Below are 22,282 nucleotides of genomic sequence, written 5' to 3'. Positions count from 1 at the left end.
AAAAGTTGAGATTAGTTTTTGTAAGTGAATATTTTGCAATAGTTTTTCCCTTGATGTAAACATATACAATTTACCAATATATTTCATTACTGTAGCACAGCCTATCCTAATTAATTAGAAAAAGAAATAGTTAGGGTATGTTCTATTGCACCAGAAAGAACGATAGTCAAACTGACTTCAATTAAATGGCCATTAAAGAGTTTTGTAACCTGAAGGAAAAATGCTCAAAGTAGAAACAGATGTTACGTAACACTTCATTTTATTTTGTAACTAAGAAAGCCTTAAAAGATGCTCTAAATAATGTCTGTGATATACTGTGTATCTTCTAATAGTTGTGTTTAAATTGGGATTGAAATTTTATAAAATATTTGCATTAACCTTAAGATAACCGTAAAATAAGCTTATTTATCAGAATTTGATGTTTGATGGAGATTACAGAGAGTTGGAATTTTCTATTTTCCAAGTACTGCCATTTATTAGGGTGAGTTTCGTCAGCTCTTTGGCTTGGGTGAAATGAATCCAGGATAAACATTACAAGAACAAGGGGAAGCCTGCATCACATACCATACTGTAACTGCTTATGTAAAATAGCAATGCTGTTTCCCATGTTATCAATTATTTTCAAAGCACTACACATAAGGGTCTAAAAGCAATCAATCCCTCATCTGTTTTCAGCTGCAGTTATCCAAAACAACCTGAAGCGGAACAAATACAGCTTTTTTTTTTTTGAAGCTTTCAAAAAAAATCTAAAATACTAATGAGCTATAAGAGCTCCCAAAAATACATGAAGTAAAACACAAACAAACAGATTCAAACCACCACCTCTGAGTGATGTATTTGTCACGTATCTAATGGGGCAGCATTGGACACCATGTAGCAGAGCTCTCAAGAAAAGATCTTGAGTGCAACTCATTAAATACTCCCATACCTGATGGCTAGCCTGAGTCCCCCGTGCTTGGACCGTTGCCAGCCTGTCGTAGTACCGAGAAATGGGGTTGTCGTGCTCAATGCCCTTCTTGGCACAGCGCTGCTTATAGATCTCCACCAGGGACAGAGATGAGGGATTGTCTTCAACCAAACGCATCTGTGGAGAAACCGCCACAACCCGGGGGACTAGGAGCGGTTTGAGAAGGTCGAGGAAGGATGGGGGGGAGGGGGGAGGAAACAAAGCAACACAAAACAAAACAGTTAATTTATAACCCAAGTACTCAGGAGAGAATTAGCATGCAACTATCAGTACTGCTGCAATAATCAACTGAAGTGTATCAAGAGAAAATTTTTTATTACTACATTCATAACTAATTCACAAGCTCAGTTAAAAAGAAAGCAAATATGATTTTTTTAATACTGAATAGAAACATCTCAACTACATTAGGAGAGAAAAAAAAAAAGAGCACTCATTCTTTCTGCTTCTCTCTGGCTGCACAGAAGAGAGCAATACTTTGCTCAAATGCAAACGGGGGTTGTGATTGCATGCACTAGCATCACTGCAATAAAAATTAGTCTTAAGAGCAAAACTATTAACCTTGGTACAGTGTTCAAAGCAATTCATAAAAACTGGAGGGAAAAAATCTAAATACTGCTAAGGAATAGATGCATAAGTGACAATGCTTTAAAATAACTGAGGGAAAACAAAGAAAAATGTTCAATAACAAGAAAATTTAAGCCGCTGAACTTTTACTTCAGGAGCTGTAAGCCTGCAAAAACCCTATTTGCACTTTCATGGTGCTTCACAGACATAGCATTCTTATGAGTCTTATGTGCATGGACGAATTGCACCTATGCCCAGAAAGACAAAGCCTCTTCCATTGCCAGCTTTTCCAGTGACACTACAGTTGTACTGTTTGACAGTGACCTCTGGATACCAACAAACCTGTTCTCATTTCCCTTAGAATTTGTAATAATTAAGCTCTGGAATAGAGGAGAAAATTGTTTAAATATCTTTAAGTTGTTTGATGCAATTTCTTCGATCATAAAGAAAAAAAATGCATTCCAGAGAAAGAAGGGGTGTTAATGAGCTATTTCTTCTGGTCTGCTTCCATTAACCTCTGGCAGCAGAGAAACGAATGTTCTTCAGGTTCTTTTAAGTAGTATCAAACCACAAAGAACAGAAATATTTCCAAAGAGAGCATAGTTTAAAAACAGCTCTGTGAAGAAAAACATGTTACTTCCATAATCATGTTATATAGATAATATATTTCGGTGTCAGTGGCCTTTTTAAAAATCATATCATTCAAGATTGTATCTACTATATTTCTCTTAATTTGGCCTTGAAATGATGTAAAAGCATCTTCACCTATAGAGAGATGCTTTATTTACCTTTTGATATAATAAATCCTTCACCAGTATCTTTTAGTCTTTTTAAGGTTGTATCGCAATTATGCATTTCTAGCTCTGTCAACACAACTTGCATCATCTGGCCACCTAAGTTCTTGACAGCAAGTTCATGTCAATAGATACAATGAGCACAAAAATAAAGACTGGTAAAACTACAGCTTTTAAATATTAGATCTGTTTTTTTGTTTGTTTTGTGTTGTGTTTTTTTTTTTTTAAAGAGGTCAATGGCAAAGTAGCAGCATGTTTAGTATCTTTGATTAAAGTTTCCACTATCCATAATATATTTTCTGCTCACCAGCCAAAGATTATTAGAACTGAGTAATGCAATGTACAGAATTTGTTTACATAAAGCTAATAAGTGATTCAATGACCTTCTGAAATGAAAGCTGTTTATATATTTATATGAAGTTATTACACAGCTATAAGCTGGAACTTGCCAAAAGCTTTAATATCTGGAAAACATGAAAGTTTAACTGTTTTAAGGCATTCACATTAGTATTTGAATCACAAGTAGATCAAGTATGTTGCTAAGGGAAGACTCTGTTTTTCATTCCATGAATGAATTATTTATAATCAACACATGAAAAAGCCAAGATGTACAAGGAAAAAGAAAGAATTAAGATTGTGTGTTCAGCACTTGTTCACCATTTCTGCTTTGAAATTGTTAAATATGTGACCATGAGTATTTTGGCAATTCATACACTTAGATCATATTGGAGCATCCCTCAACTCTCCCTATTAAAGCCTATCTAACATTAGGTTTATTGATTCTGTTATGTTCAAGCATTGCCAGGTGGTGCTGTTGGCAAAGTGCACCCTCCAAGCTGAGTAGCCTTGTACAGAATCACAGAAGTACACTCAACAGAAGGCCTGCGTCCAGCATCTAGAATATGAATTGATTTTATTTGGCAACAACCAACCAGCCAATATATTTCAGTTTATTTCCCTAAAATAAACATCACCATGTATAGACGAAGTTATTTCAAACATTATAAAAACATGTTCTCAATGGGAGAACTCAGAAACTATGTATCAAATTCAAATCACTAAAAATAAATAAATAAATAAATAAAGATTCTTCTGTGTTACATGGAAGAGGTAAAAGAAATTCAATATTCAATTATCACAAAGTGGGGAGAAAAATGTTTGTTCTGTCCAGTCCAAACCATCTGTAAATGCTTGCTCTGAAGTACACATACCCATTTCCTCCACAGTGAGCATGCCTCTGCCTTATATACCTGTGAATTTACCTTGTAAATATCCAAAACCTTCAGTATCAGTGACTAGTAGCTGTCAAAAACCTCTAGCAATTACATTCTTTGAGTACAATATATATTTAAAAGAGATTAAAATCTCTCTTTTCAGTACCTGTAAAAAACAGATGTCTTTTTGTGGTTTCCTTCCTTTTCTCTAAGCAGGGGTTTAAAAGGCGAAGGAGCTGTAATACCCGCTCTTCTCTACGAGACTCTGTCAGGCAAGCATCATTCATTACCAGATATGGGTAAATTTTTCCATTGTGGCCTCGGATATAGAGTCTTCTGGCTGCGGTATTGTGTTTCTGAACTATCTCCACTCTGGGCATAAACCTATGAGAAAGGGAGATTAGAGCCCCCAAACCTCTCTCCTTTAGTAACAAATAACAATGTTTAAAAAAAAACAAACAAACAAAAAAATCACAATAACAACAGCAGAAAAAGCAAACAAACAAAAACCCCACCACAGCACAAAGAAATAAGACAGCAGAACTGTATTACAAGGTACAATTTTGTTATCCAGTTAACCCAAGGTTTCTATTATGTTGTAAAATATATATTTTTTATTATTATTTTTTTCCCCCTAAGACAACAGTTCTTGAGCAAAATTAATCATTAGATCAGATCTTGATCACCGTTTTAAAGAGCAGTTCCTCTGTGGACTACAACAGAATAAATACTCACAACTTGTATCAACATAAACCCAAATGTAATCGTCACATACAGTACAGTGGCATAGTGAAGCAATGCAAAATTACCAAAGGAGGATAAAGAAAAAATTCAAGTTGTTATACCCAAAACTGTGACTCCATATATGTACTTTAAATACCTGAAATACACATAATATCTACTTTCTCAGGACAGATAGTTGAAGAACATTTACATTTTCTTCTCCACTGCAGAACTACAACTACCCCTTCTCACCAGTTTTAGTTTACCTTGCTATCTTGATGTAGTAATGTGTTGGCTTTGGCATAAGGAATTCTCCAGGTATCTCTACTTCTGCTGTTTGAGCTGAAAAATTACTTAGAAAGCGGCACTTTTCCTCTATGAGGAAGAACTTCGGAAGCTGTTTAGTTTTTGCCTCTAGAATTTTAATCCACTTCTTCAGTTTCGAGATAAGATTATGAAGTTTCATTGATCCTGGCACACTGAAGTCAAAGTCTAAAAGAGAAAAATATACATACATCCTTAGCACTTTATATTCCATATAGCGTATTTAACTATCGACTGCATGACATTCACACTTTAAAGGAGATTCTTTCAGCCACATGGAAAATACTTTGTTTGAGGAGTCCCACATACAGCTCACACACCTATTACAAAGAAAACAGGTTTTAAATCACCACACTGGTCTTAAACGTTATACAAAAACTGGAAGTTAACTAATAAAATCAGCAGTTAGCACATGAAAAGGAAGACATACTACTAAGGAAGTCTGTCACCGAGACATGGCTATCTATGAACCCCAACCACAAATTATAGGTACAGGATCACCCAACAGCAGTAACACTACAACCGGGTGCTGGAGGTGAGCACATCATACAATTAAACAGTGCAAACCAAACACGCTGAACACAGCTGTGCTACCTTTGAAAGAAAGGCTCTGATGAATATTTCATTACTATAGAATAACCTTTTTCTATAGAGAAGTGCTATAATTATACACAGCTTAAACCAATCAGAATCTAGCACCTCCTCTTTGTGCACAACTTCAAATTATTCTCTATTAAGTAAGGAAGAGTTTATTCCTTCTAGTGTGCTGTTCTGTTACTTAAGCAAAATATTAGGGAACACACAACCCAAAATACTTTATCATCATGTACCCACAATACTGATATGCTAAAAGCTTTCAGTGGAAGTCTGTAGTCAAACAGCCCAAAACAGAGCACAAAACAGCACAAAAACCTTTCCACTTATATAAGACAAAAGTCTACAATGAAAGATGCACTACCTTCTACCTGGTCTGGGCAGTGCCTCCCTTGCAATATTGCTGTAAAACAAACTTATTATAATCTCAAGCCTACCCTCTAGTGAGCAGTGCAAGTAAATCATTCCATGGAAGTGACAAAACTGCCTCTCTTATCTCCTGGCTCCCTGAAGTACACAAAAGAATCCCCAGATTGCAACTAGTTTTTGTGCTAATGTCAGTCAAAGTAGTAAAAATATGCATTAATATTATACATTTCTTTAAATAAAATAAATAAATAAACAAATATTAAAAAGACATTCAGTTCACCATGGGAGTAGCTCTGTTTTTTGAAGTGCTCATTTTAGGATTTTTGTTATTTTGTTACCCAGTAGCAAATGGAAGAAAAAAAGAAAAGAAGGTTAGTCTTTTTTTCTCCCAGAGACAGTATATCTTAGAGAAAAATAATACTCCACTTCAACTGGAATAAAGGAAAATATGACACCAGACATTATTTGCATACAAAATTCCTCTGCTTTGCAAACATCTTAATCCAGATAAACATGTTGTTTCGAACAAATCCACTTTCTCAGTACCTATTAATGGAGAATACTTTCTCAAGCTAACACGCTGGTTTAAAACACCTTACTGATTGTTTCACCTTTTCACACAGAGAATAGGAGTTCACCTCCACATCTGTAATGGAGATGTTCACAGAAGGCTGTGATACTTTACACACTGCACTTCAACTGAAGAAGCTTGCTCTCTGTCCTCAACGATGCTAAAGATTTTACAGTGTGATCCACGAGCTTCAAGCAAACGTGTTCATTCACAGTCTTGAACGCCTCAAAAATTGCCACCTGAATCCATCCAACCAAGCACAACTGGCAAGTTCTTACCACTTCCAATGAGAGGACAAACAGGGGACACACTTCCTGCCTGAGACAGACCTAACAGAAACCTGACAGTTCTTAACACAAAATAAAGCTACATCTTTTTTTTTTGTAGAATCTTAATGCTATTTAAATGAATTTTGTACCGTAACCGCTCATGAAGCAACAAAAAAGGAATACACTTCAGTTAGTAAATTCAGCGTAACAAACCCTTCTGTACACCCAGAACTCTTGACCTACAAAACACAGCATCACAACAATTAAAAAAATATATATACAAAAATAAATAGAAATTAATAAAATGATCAAATGTTAATTTTCTATTTATTTATTTTAAAAGCCCTTCTGCTACCCTGGCATGAAATAGTTCTTATCAGTTAAAAGTAACCGGTAATTAATGCTTTTAGGACCAGCAATAGCTCGTTTGCAAGATTTGAAAGATTTTTCTGCTGCAGACATCATCTGATTCTGCTCAAGTTCAAAATGCAAGGATCTTCAACTGAAGAGGCAGGACACCCATCATGTAAAATGCCACTTAGAACTGAAACGTAAGTTTAATTTCAGAGAGGAGTTCAAATCTCTTGTACTGAAGAATATCCAACTATTCTCCAAGAGAAGAGCTGTCTTGCTCTTCAAGCTATTATTCAGATATGAAATTGCTTTGTGCTTTCTAAAAGGTTCTTTTTAAGCTCATAAGAACTTTTGGAGAGCACTGAAATATGTGAAAAATCTTCGTGGCAGTTAAGAAATAGGAAGCAGAACTTCTGATTTATCACTCAGCTCCATCAAACCAAGACTACATAGACAAGACCAAATTAAACACGATGCTAACTCCAATCTCTTGATCTGAATTTTTTGTTGCCTAAAAATGAGAACAGAAGCAAAGAAACAGCTACCTGAGTAATGCTAGGCTTTCTCTTGAGAAGGAGACAAAGGAGAGGGGACAACAACAAAAAACTTTAAAAAGATGAAAAATAATAAACAGTGCCCCTACCCCTTCCCTTTCCCCATGCTTCAGAGAGAAAACAAGACTTCAAGAAGCTTCCTTCTGATTATAGAACTTCCATTCATGGCAGAGAAATTCATTATGCTGGGTGCCAAAACTGTCAAGAAAGTTATCTTGCCCTTTAAGGGTGTATTTTGGAATTTTCCCTTTGTGTTCAGCTTGAATGGTGAGAAAAGTGCAGGAAGAAGCAGAGATCCAAACTCAGAACTATGATCTGCCCTCAGAAGAACAATCTGGGCAGTTTCTCCCCTCCTTTCACTGCTGAGTGTACTCTCAAAGGGAGCATTTTTCAGTATCTGTCTGTTCTTTGATGTCAAAGGTTTAGCTGAAAAGGATGGAAGGAACAAAGAAAAGATGCTCAAAGGACTAAGTTTTTCAAGTTCCAGAAAAAAAAAAAAAATCCGAAGTAAAATTTGGCTTTACAATACATAATGTTTGGATGGAAAAAGATGACCTATGAGAACTCCAGTGGTCCAGCTGGATGCAGACAAAAATCTTCCAAGTCTAGGAAATGGTGAGAGAGTCCCTAACGACTCCCAGCAGGGGTCAAGATGCAACTCGGATGGTAGTGGAAGAGGTCATGCAACCACACATAGTTGGAAGTGTCTATAGAACATAACTGTTAGCTATATTTTCAAAGCTGTTATTTTGAAATAACCAAACAAAGCAATTTACTCCTAGACAGCTTCTCAGCTTAGATACTTCTAAAACAGAGGGCAACCACCGAAATGATTTGTTCATCATCTAAACACAACTGGTGCTACTAGTCACAAACACAAACATGGAAGAGTCCTAGTGTGAAAAACAGGCACGGCAGGCATGATTTCCTAATGGTTTCTCAATGTTAGAACAGCCTTTAGTTCAGTAGTGTAATTAGTCCTGTTCATTTAGTTATGCACTTTTCACTGTTATTGCAAAACTAATCAAAAACTTATTTTCATTTTCCTCATAATGAATTACATTATAAAAATGCATAATATATCGATCAGTTTAGTTTCATCTCCCACACTTCAGTTGTGATTTAAACAAATTAATTTAATAGATTAAAATAAAATCAAACCCAGCATTAAGCAAAATAAATATTTTAATCCTGTAGAAATCTACGTTTAATTATACTTGAAAAATAAAATGTGAAATCTTAAAAAAACAACAACAACAACAACAAAAAAACATAAGAAATTACTTATTATTCTACTGAAGCTTTCTAAGAAACACTTTGCATTTGATGATGTTACAGGATTTTTATGTTCAGGCCTACGTTCTTCATTGCTTTCTAGGTTGTTCAATACAATTCTCCAAAAAAGCTGTATTTAGGTAGCACACCTGGAAACCTTAAGTGCTATTTATATATGATAAAGATAAGCACAACCAACAAATAACCATATACAAAAACTGAAAATCCTACACATTAAATTTTATTTTTTAACTCAAAAATATAACTGAATTACAACTAAACATTTTAAGGGTTTCTCTAGAGGTGTTCTGAAATATTACTTTAGACTTTTGCAGACTTGAGCCTACTGGCATATTCAGTTTTTGTTTTGAACTTCTGAAACCCCAGACCTCTCTAACACTCATATCTTGAAGGAAATAAATTAAGAGAAACTAGAACAGACCAAAAATAACTCTAAACTGAACAAAAGCTGAGAATACCAACAACATGTGTAGCAATGAAAACGTGACTAGACTATTATTACAACGTAGAGACACAGAAACCATTACTAACAATGAAAAACAAGCCCAAACTTACATTTAATGTATTTTGTTGCCCTGTAAGCTTCAGTCAACAACACACAAAATGTCCCTACTTCTATTTCCCTTCCCAGTAGCCTTCATCCATTAAAAATTTAATCATATGGTTCAGGACTTTCATTATCTGCTGTCATGCAACTGTTGTGCCTCAAAAAGGACATCATGTAATGCATCATGCGAACAAGATATGTAGGTCATATCTACAACCGAGTTACTTTCACGAGATTCCCATCAGTTCACTTACTTTCACAACATTATCAGTGAAATGCTTGAAAAAATACTGCAAGTCTACTTGTCGAACTCTGTAAATGCTCAGTAGCTACATGGACCTCACATAATTTTTCGTTTAGGCAGCTTTATGTAACTTAGAATTCTAAAAAGAATAACTTGTCAGTGCAAGATTCACATTTGCAGAGAAAATGATTTAATGCAGAAAGGGCGTGATTTTTAAATAACTATAAAAGCTAAGATCATGGAGTTTTAACTCATGCCAAAATCATCTAAGTCAGATTTAGAATAATATAAGTAAAAGTGGATTCAGAAAAATATGAAAACAGGTCTTTATAGAAACTCTATCCTTTCAGTTATGAATAACTAATGACTTTGAATTCTGTTCAGGAAAAAAAAAATACTCATTTTTATCTAATTCTACCATTATCTTTAAGGATAAACTAATGTATTTTAGACAGGAATTTATGTAAAACCCAAAATCCTGGTAATCCACAACACTGATGCCAATCACTGTCAAGTTCTGTCATATATAGCTGCATGGCCTTAACACTTTTCAATAAATATATCAAAACCACACTCCTCTGTACACATGCTTTTCTCAGAACTTTAAATCAAGATCAAACACGTAACACCACTGAAGAACGGAAACCAAATGAAGCAAAAAAGCTAATTCTCTGAAATGCCTTTTTTATTAGGGCTAATTAAATGTATTGATTTTAGGTTGGATCTTAGGAAGAACTTCTTTACCGAAAGGGTTGTTAGACATTGGAACAGGCTGCCCAGGGAAGTGGTGGAGTCACCATCCCTGGAAGTCTTTAAAAGATGTTTAGATGTAGAGCTTAGGGATATGGTTTAGTGGGGACTGTTAGCATTAGGTCAGAGGTTGGACTCGATGATCTTAAGGTCTCTTCCAACCTAGAAATTCTGAAATTAAATCACAGAATCACAGAATTAACCTACCAATTATGTGAATTTTTGTATTTTTTCAAAACACTGTTTTGAGCAAGTCAGCTGTTTTGAAAGACTTTAAACGATACTGTGAATTTGGAGTTCTGGAGTGATAATTTCATTAAATTCTGACATTCACCATAAAATAGACATCACTGTCCTCATCTAAGGCAGGTACTTCAGTCAGATTACTTCTAACTGTAATATTTTTGCAATCTAATTCACCTTTAAATACATACTTCGCCACAGTTCTAGGTAATAAAAATGTAACAATAACCTCATTCCCTATGTTGTGGTCTGGCTTAGTTTTTATCACATTTATTGCTCCACAGATTGATGAACCATCCCATGTTACGCTGAATGACAGAAAGGTGCTGTTTTCTATATTTTCTCTCAGAAAAATACTGTAATAGTAATAATATTTTTTTTAAAAAAGCAGAATGCTTTCACAGCTGAACTTTGTGAGGGAAATTTCCCTGGAGATTAAAATATTAGAAAAATAAAAATAAAAACCATTACCTGTTGTAAATTGCCCTTTTAGCTTCTGGAACACAGGATCTTGAGCTGTTGCCTGTGCTCTCCTAGCAAGTGACTCTGAGGCTGCACTGGAAAACATGGTGGACACATTCGACACATTCTCAAGACCTACTCCAAAAGTGCTGACTAACTTCTTGACAAAGTTTAATGTATGAGGAGTGATTTTGGCATCTGAAACAGCTCCACTTTTCTCAAAGGCAACAGAATAGCACTTTGCCAAGCCCTGCTGCAGTTGTCTAAGGACCTAAGGATTAAAAAAAAATAAAGACAAAGTCAGAAAGATCAGGCGTTCTGATTTGACAGCAAGTATTTATTCCCTTACTGTGTTTTATATAATGAAGCTATTCTCTGAGAAGCATTTATTTAAAACTGTATTCTCAAGTTGTATCAGAGGGTCAATCTGAATGACAGCACTGATTCTTACTAGCACTGCAAATAAGCAAACCAGTCAGTCAGAACACTGTACCACAAAGCATTCCTTGCTCTTTCAAAAGCAGAAATGTTTTGATATGATTCATATTTTGTGATATATTAGAAAGTAAGGTGGTATGAGGAAACACTATTAAGTCTCTGCTAGGTAGACAGAACAGAACAGCCTACAGCGCTTTGAAAGACAATTAACAGAAGTGGAATAGCACGTCCACCTGCTCTCTAATTCAAATTTGGACAATAATCACAACCTGTCACAGACCACCAGATCAAGAAGAAAACTGGTATCCATGAAACTTAGAATAAGAATATAAATTTTTAGTTAGTACAAGCAACAGCTTAAATAAATACTAAAGTTAGAAGCATTCATTTAATTGATAATTTGGGGAAATTTTTGTATTGCTTCCAAATACAACTAGCTCCTTAAAAGCTCTTTAAAACAGTTCACTAATCAAAGCAAATAGCTATGTTTTACTGTAGAGAAATCATTCTAGAGAAATATTTTGCAGCTAAGTTTTCCTTAGATGATACACACATATGAAACTATATAAAAGCCAAATACCTCTTCATGCCAATTCTCTCTGAACCAGACCATCTGATCTACAATGCCTTCCAGAGAAGACAACAGCGTTGGGTGTAATTCTCGCTGCATATGCATAATTCGACTGCATCGCCACATTGGTGCAGTGGCTCTGATTGGCCCGGGATCTGAGGCAGAGTGGGACTGATTTCCAACTGAACTTGGCTGTTGTTGGCCAGAATCTGTAAAGCAGAAAAGAAAAATCAAAACAGAAATTTAAAACTTGATAAATTTTATACATGCCTGAATTAAATAAAGAAGAATTTACTTTAGATTTACTTTAAGTATTAATCACGTATTACCTACTGACTATCAGAAAATGTGTTTTTTAGGAAGAAAACACTACTCCATGTGCTGTTCACTGGTACAGGCTTCTCAAAGTTACAGCAATATAAATACTCTTCAAAATTGCAGGGCCCTAGGTTTTACACTACCAACACAAGCTCTTGAAGTAACTGACATCATCTCAGATAGAATCAAATTATTTAAACAATGTTCATTTTGGCCCTGTTTCTTTTTTTTGGTGCAATCTCTCACACAACTGCAGGACTAAACATAGCTGATGCCAATAACACGGATGTTGCTGTAGAGTGCTATCTTCTAGTAAAGCTGATCTCTTGCTTTACAACTCCATTGTACAGTGATTAAGCACTGAGTTTTGGTTTATCAGATAACAACTTACTACTCTGAACAATATCAGCTTTCAGCAAACAGAAACCTCACTTAACCCACCAACAGAACAGCAGCTTGTGGCAGAACCAAAAGGAAAATATTTTATCAGCAATCACTAGATGTGTATGTGATAATATCAAGATTTTGGAACAGAAACCTCTATTGCTTGATTTAACATAGTGAAGTATTATAGTATGTGAGTGCCTCCTCCTCCAAAGGAGTACCCAAAGAGTTCTTTGGTATTTGAAATCCAAGAATTTACTATTTGTCCAACTGTTTTTAATGATAAAAATCCATTAAAGAATGTGTGACTATGAATAGCTAATTGAAATAATAACGTAGATTAAACTCTTCTTGGTGAGTACATTATTCAAGAAACTTCAACACAGTCCAAGTCATCTATAGGCTTCACTTTACAGAAACAAATGTAAATGAAGTTGTTTACAAAGAATTTTTTTCCTTGGTCTTTTGAAGTTGCTATGTTTTCTAGAAAATCTGGGAAGACCCAGTAAATTTAGATGAAAATCAAAATAATGATAAAGTTACAAAGAAACCAAACAATTTTATCAGTATCAAGCTCACCGCTTTTGTAGCGCTCTCGTTGTTCTATCTTCAAGGTCAAATAGAGGGTCCTTATAGGGAAGTAGACAGCCTGGGGATAGACTCTTCCCACCTATTTGGAGATGCATATATACACATTTCTCAGTTACGGAAAATTTACTGCACATCAGGTCAGACACAGATTATCTTTGTAAACGAGTGCAATTCAGTAATAATCAGTTCCTTGTTTTAAATAACAGCTTATGGAAAACTAGAAAATTAAAGATCATTTCAGTAACAGAAAACCAAAGGGAAGAAATGGTGACTCCCTCCACACACTCTGTTAGAGCATTACATAATTAGCACTTCCAGATCGTATTGCCTAATAAATCTGAAAATAGCATAATTCCAGAGTACCTGGGCCAGCTCAGAGATCTTACTCATGTACATAATGGAAGAAAAACAGACATAATGACACCGGTTAGTCTTTAAATTAGGCCACAATTCCCAGCGAGCCCCACAGCAAATGATAAGAAGGCCCATTACAGAGTAGCTTTACTGCACCTAATTGCAGCACTTAATGTAAGGGGATACCAATTTCACCAAAAAAAGATTTTAGCTTCCATGGTGAGGGGAGGAAGGCTAAAGAGATACTAACATTCAGCATCCCTTTTAAAATTAATAAATCTCCGTATCTATTAAAGGAAAGAAATTATGTATCTAAGTACTACCCACAATACAGTGCATCTTAAGACATTATTAGAGGCTTCTCCAGCCACAATTTCATTAAATCATGGATTTTTCTTCCACCCAAATGGATACGACAAGTAGTAGAAGTTTTGCAATGGCATTCAACTGTTCAGCAAAGTATTATTTATGACAGATTACTAACCTGACATACATATGCTTCATGCTGTCATTCAGGAATACTTTATTTACAAGAACTGTGAAGTTCAGGATCTAGCAGTTCAGCAAACTTACAGTTTTTAATTAGTAACACAGAAATATTTTTTATTTTATATTCCTTCTATGAACCCAAAGTTTAAAAGCAAGATAAACACAAATATCTGTGATATTTATGAACCTAAGCTCCACCTATAGTAGGACTTCTGAGTAGCCACTCATTTCTGAAATGTACATACAGGATATGCAGAGGGATCTTGACAGACTAGAGGGCTGGACAATCAGCAACTGTGAAGTTCAGTAAGAGCAAGTGACAGATTCTGCACCTGAGACAGGGCAACCCCAGCTGTATGCATAGACTGCAGGATGGATGGATGGAGAGCCGCCCCAAGGAAAGGGATCAGGGGGTTCTGGTTGACACCAAGTTAAAAATGAGCCAGCAGTGTGCCCAGGCAGCCAAAAGGGGCAACCATACCCTGGAGTGCTTCAGGCACAGCATCACTAGCTGACTTTTGGATGGTCCCTGTGTAGAGCCAGGAGTTAGACACGATGGTCCTTGTGGGTCTTTTCCAACTCAGGACATTCTATGATTCTATGGTTCAAATGGTTCTAAGATCTTAACAAAAAAAAGAGAGTCTCTACAGCTCCTTGAAATTAGTTTTATCTGCCTGCTGTCAGAACACAGCTAAGCACTAGTGTTACAAGAAAATACCAAGCCATGTGTGTCAGAAATCTTGTCTTAAGAACTTTGCTTTCTTAAGCTATCTGGATGTATGGCTCCTTCAAAGTTTCACCTTAATTTTATGGAGATGGAGGGAGAAACACATGCATACACATGCACACTACAGTTATGTACCCAGACCTCAATGCACAAGGCAACTGCAAGAGCTTCCTAGGTCCAGCTGTATGTCAAAAGGACCTCACAGCTGTTTTACCTTAATCGGAATGAACAAACATCAAAAATATTTCCAGGTTCTATGAACACTAAAACACACTTTAAGCTAGACCACGACCAGTTAATGTCTCAGAGAACAGGATGTTTGAACCCTGTTCAAACTAAGCAATACCAAAACAGCATCTAAAAATGCATCAATGGAAAGATGTCACATATTATCCCTGAGTGTAAGGACATGCTGTAAATCAATTTTATGCTGAGATACAGGTACATGTTCTGTTCTTCTGATTCTGCTTCACAACAGATGGTAGTAGACAGTAAAATCTTAAAATCCTGAAGCAAGATCAAAGCTCATTTGTCATTTCAGAGGGACAAATCCAGGAAGTCAGATTCCTCACCTGACTCCCTACACCTTATCCTTATTTTTCTAATCACTTGACATACAAAATTTTCAATTAAAAAGTACAGAGCCTCTGTAGAGATTTCTGACTGTGACAGAGCCTTGACTTTTCAATCAAGTCTAATAAAAAAGCACTAAAATGTCTGCCCTTTAGTCACTAGAGCTAACAATTTTTCAGCCCTACTTCTGTGTTAAGACCATTTAACTATACATTCCTAGATGTGTACTAGTGTTCACAAAAGTGTAATACAGAATGCAGAGGGAAAGCTAAAATGTGTTCCGCACATATGGCATACACTTCCATAAGGTTTAGTCTCATTAAGTAACCCTCTTTGAACTTAAAAACACTCTGCGTATAAAGAGTAATTCACATTTATTAAATAATCAACAGTTGCAAACAACACTATTTTTAAAGCTTTATTGTTTTTAAAAATTCTTATACATCTCATCTTGAAATTAAAGATTACAGACAATAAAGAATTAGTGTTGATCCTCTGTACCTACCTGACTAATGAGGTTCAGAAGAAGTTTGCCCTCTGAGCCAACCAAGCACGTCAACAGCTGTGGAATCCAGGCCAACCACTGAATAGGTGGGACACCAATACAATACTTGTCCACTGCATCCGCTAGTGTGTTCTTATCATCATCAAAACTCAGCAGCCAAAGAACCTAAAACAGAGAGAGTTTCACGAGCCATCTCAGGGCTTAAGTAAGTTCAAGACATGTCAATTGGATTGTGCAGAAAACCAACAGATACTTATTAATATGACACTGGAGTCCTTTTAAGTGTCAAGGCCTACTCAGATGCAAGTACTTCAATCCATTATAACCGGTCAATGTTGTTTTTTCCATCAGAAATGAGATTAAGAGAATGTAAAAAATAAATGCAAGTGTATTTACAGGGAAGGATGGGTTGGGGGACGGGGAACTGAAGCAAGTTTATAGAACCTATAAGTACACTATTCAGATAAGTTAGTTTTGATGCAAGAACTTGAATATTTCTTTGTGTGTTTTTTTTTTTCCCTTAATTTATTTTAACTGACAAACCTCAAAGATACTTTTTCTACAACCATATTTAAATAAAACTATATTAAGCACTGACTGTACATCTTAAGCACTCACAAATAAATGAAGTTATATTTGTGGACTCAACAACAACACTTAGCAGGAGGGCACAAATGTAATAATTGTATTTGGTTAATGAACTAAAAAGAAAAAAGCAGTACAAGAAATTTCAGAAAATGAAACAGTATTTTTGCAGAAGATTGCTTGGGAGAATAAAGATTAAACTAATTACAGCTGACACTGTAGCAGTAGTAATCCACAGTTCCTATCCCTGAGAAAAAAAAACAAACAATTAATGAAGTAGAAAAAGCCATGATGACTTACATGCAATGACAATACAGAAACTGTGTGCATAGTTTCAGCCTAAATTAAAGCTTTCAATCAGTAAATGAAATTCTTCTAATTAAACAAACTTGGGCATATGAACATAATTCCAGCTTTTTGCCGGTAAGTGGTGCTCCAATTATTTTTGAAATATCTCAGTCTTACCTTCGCTAAGTATTTTCTTGATTTGCTCTCATTCTGATGACGACATGCATGCAGATAGCAAGTAATAGCAGACACACCCAGATGAAGCTGACGTTCTTTCACAAAGATATTCTCAAGGTAGTCACCCCACATCGCCCATGCTTTCACTAAGACATCATGCATCTGCACAGCTGCAGAAAAAGCTTTGTTTGCTTCTTCAGACCTGCATTGTGACAAGAATGGATATGAGCTGTATACTAACAAAGTCACTAAATCATGTAAGACTCACACTCCTGACAAGGTATTCAATTACTCTCTTAACACCCAATGATATTTTTCCATGAAGTTCTCTAGTAAGGTCTTACGATTACTTTCTCTTAGCTTTCCTTAATTTCAAGAGCTATGAAAGTAAACCGTTCATAATGGAACCAATTATGCAAATACTTAAGATTCTCAAATACTCCCTGAAGATCGAAAAGACTTCCAGTACAACCCAATCACTAGAGTAAGATTCCAGGAGAAAACAAAGAAAAAATGATAACACAAGAAGAACAGAAGTAAATATGTAAATACACTAAAAATGCTTCTTTACTGATGGGAAGAAAAATACAAAGAGTAAAAAAGAGTAAAACTGGGAAGATACCATATTAGCTACTTTTTGGTGGAATACATCTTAAGTGTTCTCCCAACCAAGTCATTAAAACTACAACTGATGTTATCTGGAAAAAGTTATCTGGAAATCCTCACCCCCACTGCTAAAAAAAACATTTTTTGAGATGGAAAGTGAAGAAATATGAAGGTTAATCATACAGGTCTTGGATTCAGAAAAAAAATAGAATAAAAAATAAAAAAAAAGAAAAATTATTTTGATAACTCTAGGTCTTTGCTAGGTTTCCTCACATGCTCCCAGTTCAAGATTTGGGATGATTCATCCCAATATATATACAGTCCCTCAAAAATATATAATATTTCAGGCATAAGGCTAAAGGATAAGAAATCTCAAATACACATAACAGAAACAAAGGAATTTTTAAAGTATTCCAATATTCCTTATTAAAGGAAAGTGCTCCACATCTCTCTTGCGGAATAAGCATTACAAGAAACAATACAGAAGCAAAGTAATGCTTGTTTGTCTCGTTTTTAAAAACTGTAAAGTTTTTTAAAAGATAAGTTCTTTATAAAAAATATTAGCTGGTAGGGTTACAGTGATAAAACATGGGATTACAGTGATAAATTAAGATGATTAGCTATTGAGATGAAATGATAAGAAGTAACTGTCAGCCAAAATACTTTTGTTTTTATGTTATACAAATATATTTTTTTCAGATGCTTTCTGCATCTTAGGTTGAAGTTTTGAAGCACAGTGCCACAGAAGCAGCCTGGTAAATGACTTTTTATCACTACTTCCCCTTCGTAAAAACAGGACTTTTCAGTAGATTTTCTTTTCTCCCTCTCTACTATCCATCATTCTTGACATCTGAGATGATTTAGAAAAATGGTTTTTATCACCTTCCTCAGCAAATGGGCAACACGGGAGAGATGCAACACCAGAGGTGACCTTTACCTTCTGGTTTAGTTGACATACACATGATCAGTAGTCACACATTCTCAGGTTCAACACTTGGTCATTCTTCCAAAGTGTAACCTTCCTAACATCTTAACCCTGTGCAGTGCTTGAAAACACCTGTATATTTGTTTATTTGCAAGATTAAGAAACTGTAAGTATATCAGAATCATGTTTTAAACAGACTCCAATCTCCCCTGAAATGTATAGATACATTTGTACATGTCTTTAACTGCATAAATTTACTAACAAAATTTAAAAAATGGGGTCAGGGGAGAGGGAGACTTTCTTCTCTTTACACCTCAACTGAAACTAAGCTCATTTATGGCCATAAGGAAGCCCATTGCACTTTCCATCAAAGTAATTACATTCTGCCTATTTAAAATTATCTCTTGCATCCACAGAAGATATTCATCATTTCCTGACTTAAATCGCTACATGTGGTTGCAGTGTACAACTTAAAAACTGATAGATTTCATTTTGTAAGTGTCCACAATGTAGTGGTAAAGGAATTATTCCACCTAATATTTAACATCTAGCAATACTGCCATGAAATACTATACATACAGAAAGCTGCTACAATCTGAAGGTTGTTTTTTCTGTAACCACTCAATAAAATTTGACTACTGAAACACCTGTTTACTAAATTAGAGAGGCATCTTCCTCAAAGTAGTAAGGTGCCTGTCAGCATAAAGCAAAAATACTAGAAAGCTGCTAGTTTGAAAGCAAGACTTAGACCTGTGTTTAATTGTTGTAAATCAAGCTGTCTCCAACGTATACCACATTCATCTTTTCAATTCAATTATTTGAATTGCAGTTGTTGTTGCATTTCCATATTGCATGACACAGCAGATTTTTCTACAGATTCTGATCTATGCCATCACACATTTTCCTATCCCTTGATCAGTTGCAGCTGTTAATAGGACACATACAATGAGCAATGAAATAGAAATGTAGAGAAACAAAGATGTAAGCTAGCTTTGTTTAGGTAGCCTCTAAGCTTGTAGACTGAATAAGGTTTTTTCCTTGGTTTTACAAGCAGCACTTTGAGAACATAATTAAACTAACCTCCTTTTGTCGAATACACTAATTCATTGGTTTGTTAGATTAAGATATCAGTTAGACGTCTGTTCATCTAACTAAGTAGTCACAGAAACAGGAAAAAGGTATCTTATACTGCAAAGTTTTGGACAAAAATCTTCTCCCTGTCTCTTCCTGATGTAATGTCTGCTTTTACTTATTTTTTCCTACAATACTCAGAAATATTACCAATCATTGCATCTTCAAAACAAAAAGGAACTCTCACATACTTTTACTTTCTTATACAGCTGTGCCAAATTTTAGGCTGGTATAAACATATGGAACAACTTTCCTGCTCGAACACTGTGTTGAAATACTTCAGCTGCATTTCTCTCAGATGTGTGTTAATGCCTCTTCCAGCCAACATACTTACTTGTTTATCTGTGCCAAGAACATTCCCTTCAGTGCATAGAACTCAGCAGTCATCTCCTTGGTGAAGTACTTCAAATTAGTTGATTCAATAACTTCAAGACCCTGTTAAAGAAGTCTTAGTGAAAAAAAACTTTCTAAAACTCATGTTTTTCTTAAAATTAAAATACCATTGAAAAAAAAAAAAAAAAAAACAGCCAAAACATCCTCTTGAAATTTCAGTAGAAGATAAATGAATAATAAATAGTATGATTTTTCAGTATTTTTAGTTAAAAAAAATCTAGACTAACAATTCAATTCTAAGTCCCCAATGTTCTATGCAAAACTATTAGATAGTATGGACAGCATTCAGGCAATGGGTTACCATTGCCACCTTGAAGTTTGCTGAGCTTATAATCATATGTCAGGGTTTTCTGCCTACAATCACATTTTTTCTCCTTCCTTCCAACTCATTTTCACTTAATGTGCCAGCACCCTTCACTCATGAGTAAGTCACTCAAAAGCTTCAATCTAGTACTTCAGTCAGTGGTGCAATTGTGCTGTCCTTTTGCAAATCATGTATTTTCAAAGTCCTTTCCATTTGTCTATTTGGTAAGATTTCAAACTACATACTTCCACTTTAGTTTTTATTTGGTTAATTTTTTTTAAATACTCAACAGTATTCAGTTCAAAAAGGACAATGTCTGTCTTTGACTAACAGCTTAATACTAGACGTGGTAAAACATGACCAACAAAATTCTGGCCCTGTTCTGTACACAGGCACTTTATTTAAATCAATACATCTGACATCCCTTATAATCCTCAGTAACAACTTCAGAGATAAAGCTACCATACCTGCATACATTCATTTTTGCCCATAACTCCAGCCAACTGAAGGTAACATTTAACTTGCTGGCGAATCTTCTGAAAGCAGTCCACGATGGGTACGGTTGGAATTGTATGAATGCGACTCAGTATATCCAGAGCTACGTTGACCAGCCCTTGTTTTCGAGCTATCTTTCCATACTGGATAATTGCTGATGCAGAAGCATGAACTCCCAACATAGCATTATTGGAACTAGGATCATGTTGAGAACTATTCTCATATGCAGTTACAATGGCTAAAGACAAAACATGAAACTTCTGTCATTATAAATGAAACCATACATACAGCAAAACCTTACACAATGCATAGGAAATTATGACTTAATGGAACACTTAAATGGAAACCGAATAAAAACAACCTTGTTAAAATCCAGAAGATTATTGCATATATAAATCAAAAGAATATAAATAACTTATTTCAAACAATGTGTTGTCTGGAAAATTACATGATGAATGCATGCTGGACCAGGCAGTTTTACCCTGGTAATGATGTTGTCTCCACATGAAAATGCTGCTCCAGTGGGATAAGTCATCTGACACAATAGGTAACCTGTTCCTCCAGGTCTTTACCACAGTCTTCATATCATGTAAGCTGTTGTTCCTTCCTAGATTAGTTGGTTGCAATCCTGCATTTATTTGGGCTGCTTCTTGAAGTTCAATTATTTGCTGTGCTGCCTGGAAAACATTACACAACAAAAGTTACGCTAACAGACAGTACAATAAGTGAGCCAACAGAAAAAGATCCTTCTGAGGAGTCCACTTTTAAATCATAAAGTAAAGATAAAATTATGCCATTTGGGGTCATTAGTTGCACAAATGACCATTAATCATTCTAAGCATGGGGGGGGGGGGGGGGGGGAACAAACACACAAACAAAACATCAGAATGCAAATTTCACTCAACAAATTGGTTATTGAACAGAAATGCTGTTGAACAGTGTCAGCCATTGAGTCACCAATACAGAACGTATACCAATGGGAGTCTATATCTAACAACCAACCAAATTATTTTATGAAGTATATGAATGTGACAAAGTACTTTCCTACACACTTGCAAAAGGTCACTGCATTAACTTCAGGCTCCCCTCCTCTCCAGTTCATTTCAGGAACACCTCATTCTGACAAAAGCTAAATGCCCTGGTTGCAGACACCACCAACCTGTGGTTAATGGGTTCTTTCTATAACGCTATGAGTTTGCTTCCAAGGTTTCACTTGGGGAAGCAGTGACATGTCTTTCCTTAATGCTAGGCTAGTAAGATCAAAATTCCCTCATTCCTTCTTTCATTTAGGAAGCAAATGCTTTCACAAAATGGTAGCGATCAAAAGAAAATCAAAACTTTTAACAGAACCTACTAGCATAAATTCCCTAATCACAATCTCAACTCTTAACAGAAGCTTGAATGTGCAGCAACTGTGTGTACTCCTGAAATGATTAAGACAATCTCCAAAAAAAACTTAACTGTGAGAAATCACTTAGGTCAAGAATGCTTTTTTTTTCCACAAACATCTACTACCCTCAAATTAATGAAAGGAACAAACAGGAGGTGGCAGTAGCCTCAAACCTACTAAAGTCAGCAGACATTTTGTT

At 35.5% G+C, this 22,282-nt stretch overlaps 1 protein-coding gene across 6 annotated transcripts in view; it reads right to left on the bottom strand.

Annotated features, from left to right (window-relative positions):
* Positions 1-22,282, bottom strand: part of TRRAP (transformation/transcription domain associated protein) — a 106,257-nt gene that overhangs the window by 5,702 nt on the left and 78,273 nt on the right. For 4 of the 6 annotated variants that reach the window (XM_082772282.1, XM_082772281.1, XM_082772284.1 and 1 more), the window contains 11 exons: positions 21,142-21,370; positions 20,666-20,931; positions 19,836-19,936; positions 16,840-17,041; positions 15,790-15,954; positions 13,130-13,220; positions 11,858-12,057; positions 10,849-11,110; positions 4,529-4,754; positions 3,706-3,923; positions 929-1,113 (listed from right to left, as the gene is read on the bottom strand). In XM_082772282.1, the coding sequence (XP_082628408.1) occupies positions 929-1,113; positions 3,706-3,923; positions 4,529-4,754; positions 10,849-11,110; positions 11,858-12,057; positions 13,130-13,220; positions 15,790-15,954; positions 16,840-17,041; positions 19,836-19,936; positions 20,666-20,931; positions 21,142-21,370 (2,145 nt within the window). The remainder of the gene's footprint in view (positions 1-928; positions 1,114-3,705; positions 3,924-4,528; positions 4,755-10,848; positions 11,111-11,857; positions 12,058-13,129; positions 13,221-15,789; positions 15,955-16,839; positions 17,042-19,835; positions 19,937-20,665; positions 20,932-21,141; positions 21,371-22,282) is intronic. The other 2 variants (XM_082772285.1, XM_082772286.1) reach the window with 1 other exon arrangement.

The sequence above is a fragment of the Aythya marila genome (genome assembly GCF_965140915.1).
Source record: "Aythya marila genome assembly, chromosome: 15".
Classification (NCBI taxonomy): Eukaryota; Metazoa; Chordata; class Aves; order Anseriformes; family Anatidae; genus Aythya; species Aythya marila.
The sequence above is the reverse complement of the archived record's forward strand: the minus strand, read 5'-3'. Positions and strand labels throughout refer to the sequence as shown.